Source organism: Sinocyclocheilus anshuiensis, unplaced genomic scaffold, assembly GCF_001515605.1.
Source record: "Sinocyclocheilus anshuiensis isolate Anshui unplaced genomic scaffold, SAMN03320099.WGS_v1.1 scaffold630, whole genome shotgun sequence".
NCBI lineage: Eukaryota > Metazoa > Chordata > Actinopteri > Cypriniformes > Cyprinidae > Sinocyclocheilus > Sinocyclocheilus anshuiensis.
In genome coordinates this window covers 453,125-456,907 of record NW_015542353.1, presented here as the reverse complement: position 1 = coordinate 456,907, position 3,783 = coordinate 453,125, and the positions used below count along the sequence as shown (strand labels likewise).

Sequence of the window (3,783 nt, the reverse complement as noted above, 5' to 3'; positions counted from 1 at the left end):
AGCAAATGGCTGCAATATAACAAAGAGTGAAAAATTTAAGGGGGTCTGAATACTTTCCGTACCCACTGTATTTGAACCAGAATATACAGACGATGAACTAAGGCCACATTCACACGAAGCCAGTGCTTTCCCTATCCGACTTTTTTTTCCTCGTTCTTCCGTAACACAGCATCGTCTCCAGAAATATCTGCGTACACACGAAATCACTGAAACCGACTCAAAACAATGTAGTATACATGCCAGACCAGTACGTGGCACTGTAATTCTGCCACAGACATACACTAAAAATGGAGAAGAAGACTTAGAGCATGCGCATTAACCTTGCACGCTGGATACGAACCCAATACAACAACAAGAAGACGAACATGGAACAATACATTTATTAATCTGTGTTAATGTTTGTTAATAAAAATACAGCCGCTCATTGTTTCAGAAGAAATTGTTGAATAAAGTCATTATTGTTGTTTTCTTTGCACACAAAAAGTATTCTCATAGCTTCATAAAATTCCAGTTGAACCCCTGATGTCACATGGACTATTTTAATGATGTCCTTACTACCTTTCTGGGCCTTGAACGTGGTAGCTGTGTTGCTGTCTATGCAGGGTCAGAAAGTAAAAAGAAAACTCAGCTCAGAGGAAGAGCAAGTTATTACATTTTGATTAAAGATTTCAGTAACTTTTCTTCTTTGGGATAACGTGCATTGATGAATACTTCTGTTTTTCCCATTACTTTTTGTAATTTTACTGATCTGTCCAGTTTGTCAGAGTGAGTCTACTTCCCTGCATTTAATGGAAACGCTGTGTTATTGAATACCAAAAGCCTGCCAGTAAGCATATTTTCCAAACCTCAGCAACAGTGCTGCTATTAACTCTTAAATTAACTCCTTAATCCAAGTTGCAAGTGTAATGAAGTCGTTCTTTTGAAACCCAAGGATGAAAGTCCGTCTGCAATGTGTACCGCGCTAGTTTTTCGGCTTCTCTATTCGCCACACTGTGTCAGCTAAATATTCATTTGTACTGGCGTTCAGCAGAGGTTTTCTTCCTCAGTGAGTTGGCTTCTTAGACTTGGCTTCTCCAAGCAACAGGTGCAAGTATTGAGGACGCTACTGCCGATGTCACCAAGAGCTTTACTCATGTAACTGTAAAAACCTGGCATCCTTCAAGAAGAATCCCTGTCTTTGGTAAACTACCACTCAAAATGTGCTGTAAACTATGTGGAAAATATAACCTGTCAACATAAATGTGGTGTGCTGCTGGACAACTGTATACTAAGTGTTTTTGTTCCAAATCACAGAAAATTTGTACTTGGTTAAAGGTGACATCACATTTAACCCTTGTGGTCTGTTGAGACTGATTTTTTAGTTTCTTATATTTGGGGTCCCAATGACCATTTTTACCTAATTAAACCCAGTAGACATATTATCGAAGCTTTCAGAGATGAAATATCAACCTGACAATGTTTATCCACTGGGAATTGATTGGCTTGTGAAAAGCTGGCATTACATTCCAAAACAGAGCCAGAACGAATGTGAACTTCAAACGTAATGAAGCCATGACATTCTTTTGAAACACAAGGATGAAAGTCTGTCTTCAACTTGTACAGCACTAGTTTTCAGCTTCTCCATTCGTCACACCGTGTCAGCTAAATATTCATTTGTACTGTTGTTCAGCAGCATTTTTCTTCCTCAATAAGTTGCCTTCGTAAACGTGGCTTCTCCAAGCACAGGCGCAAGTACATTTTTATACACCAGAGCAAAAAAGAACATGACAGACAACAGCATTTTGTCATTTGTACCTGCTCTTCTGTCCACCACATGTTGGTCTGGGGCTGTGTGGCTGATCTCTGAGTTGCTGTGTTCTGTCAGTCCGTTTACAGTCCAGAAGCGAACCAGCAGAGACAGACAGAGAACTGAGAGTGCCGTCTGGTCCCTCAGTCCCAGCATGGTGCCTTATTCACTGCCGCAGACAGAAGAGGTGATCCACGGACAGTATTTCTGAGGAGAGAAGTGAGAGTGAGCGCTGGAAAGGGAGAGAGAGAATGTGTAAGAGAGACAGAGGGGTGTAAGGAGAAGGGGAGGGTGGGAGAGACACATGAGGAGCTATGGAGGAGTGTAAAAACAGACTTGAAGAGAGGGGGTGGGAGAAAGAAAGAAAGAAAGAAAGAAAACAGAGTAGAAGTTTTATTGTAAAGTTTACTGATGCTTTAACCCTTTTTGTTCTGCAAAGAGCCAACTCAAGAACCATATATGGAGAAAAAAATGAAGTTGAGTTGTTGATACGTAGAGGATGTTTCGTTGAGTCAAAGTACTGCAAAGAACCATTTAAGAGTTTTACTAGGTGATGAAAAATGTATGCAGTCAACTGTATAAACACAGAATCATTCAATGAAGAAGATGACTTAAGAGATCCAACAGGTGTGGTAAGAACAAACTGCCATATATAGACTTATGCAAAAGGCAGAGTCTGGAATTACATATATTATGTTATGTAATTTAAATTCAGTGTTGGGTTTATTATGTTACATTAAAGAATTAAAGCCTTCAATTGATTAGACGTCTAGACTGAATGAATTATCATGGCCAAAGCCTTAAGGGCAATGCTTTGATATATGGCACAGCTGTGCTTTGGGTGATCAGAGTTCAAGTCCCAAGGTCCTGTCCCGATTACCTCTATTTTTGCATTGCTTCATGTCTCTTATGTACTGTCCTATCCAAAAAAAAAAAAAAACATATTTGGGTCAGAGGGCATTAAAGTAATTGTAGTAAAATATTATTAAATTGGGAGCCCTACATTACTGACATTACCTAAATTTAATTACGTTTTACTCATATTCTACACAAAACATTCTGCATGTGCTCTTTTAAAAAATATTGCAAACATGAAAGCTGCAGTGTGTTTTTATTTACTTATACTTCAAAACGGAATCGCACAAACAACAATTGTTTCTTCAAGGTTCCCGCCACCTGCAAGTTTTTCCTTTCAATTATTACTAATATTATTATAATAAATAAGTATTAGTAGTAGTAAGGTACTATTCTTTGTAGAGCTGCTTTGGAACATAAATAACATGAATAAACTGAACTGAATCTGCAAAACAGATAGTCCTGTTTTAAACTCTTGCAGATGGCTAAGCCAGTATTGGTATGTTAGGGTGCTCAAACCATTAGAGTCTGTTGAAAATGCCAGAGACTCACAGTGTTTATAACTTTACACTACCCGTATAGTTTACTTTTAGTTGTCTCTGCATTCTAAACAGGGACAGAAATAAGTATTTAAATGAAAATAAATGTCCAAACAGCAGCTTTTAAAACTTTGGAGTAAGTGCGATTCAACTGAAAATCAGGGTAAAGGGACTTAAAGGGGTGGTTGATTATGATTTCACTTTTTTAACTTTAGTTAGTGTGTAATGTTGCTATTAGAGCATAAACATAGCCTGCAAAGTTACGACGCTCAAAGTTCAATGCAAAGTGAGATATTTTCTTTTAAAGAAATCACAGTTAAAACACTACACTACAAAAAAGAGGGGCTTTATGGAACCAGGAACTCAGCGTTTTAGGAGAACGGAAACAGCGGTGTAGAATAAAATATGTGAAAATAATGCGTTTTTTTTTTTTTTTTTAACGAAGCATGAACATGTTACAGTGCACCCCATAAACACAATCAAGCCTTCAAAAAAAGCTGATCAACCACCCCTTTAAATTGTTTCAGGTTTGGGTGTATTTTTCCTTTTCTATTAACCTTAAGCTGGAAGTCAAATGGTAGCCAAGAAGAGAAAGGAAAGAGT

At 38.0% G+C, this 3,783-nt stretch overlaps 1 protein-coding gene across 1 annotated transcript in view; it reads right to left on the bottom strand.

Moving 5' to 3' along the window:
* The window catches only part of LOC107691571 (inactive carboxypeptidase-like protein X2), a 27,261-nt gene extending 25,211 nt beyond the window's left edge, over positions 1–2,050 (bottom strand). Inside the window, exon 1 of the mRNA XM_016490228.1 lies at positions 1,795–2,050. Within this exon, the coding sequence (XP_016345714.1) occupies positions 1,795–1,942 (148 nt within the window). The 5' untranslated portion in view covers positions 1,943–2,050. The remainder of the gene's footprint in view (positions 1–1,794) is intronic.
* Between the last annotated feature and the right edge of the window lie 1,733 nt (positions 2,051–3,783).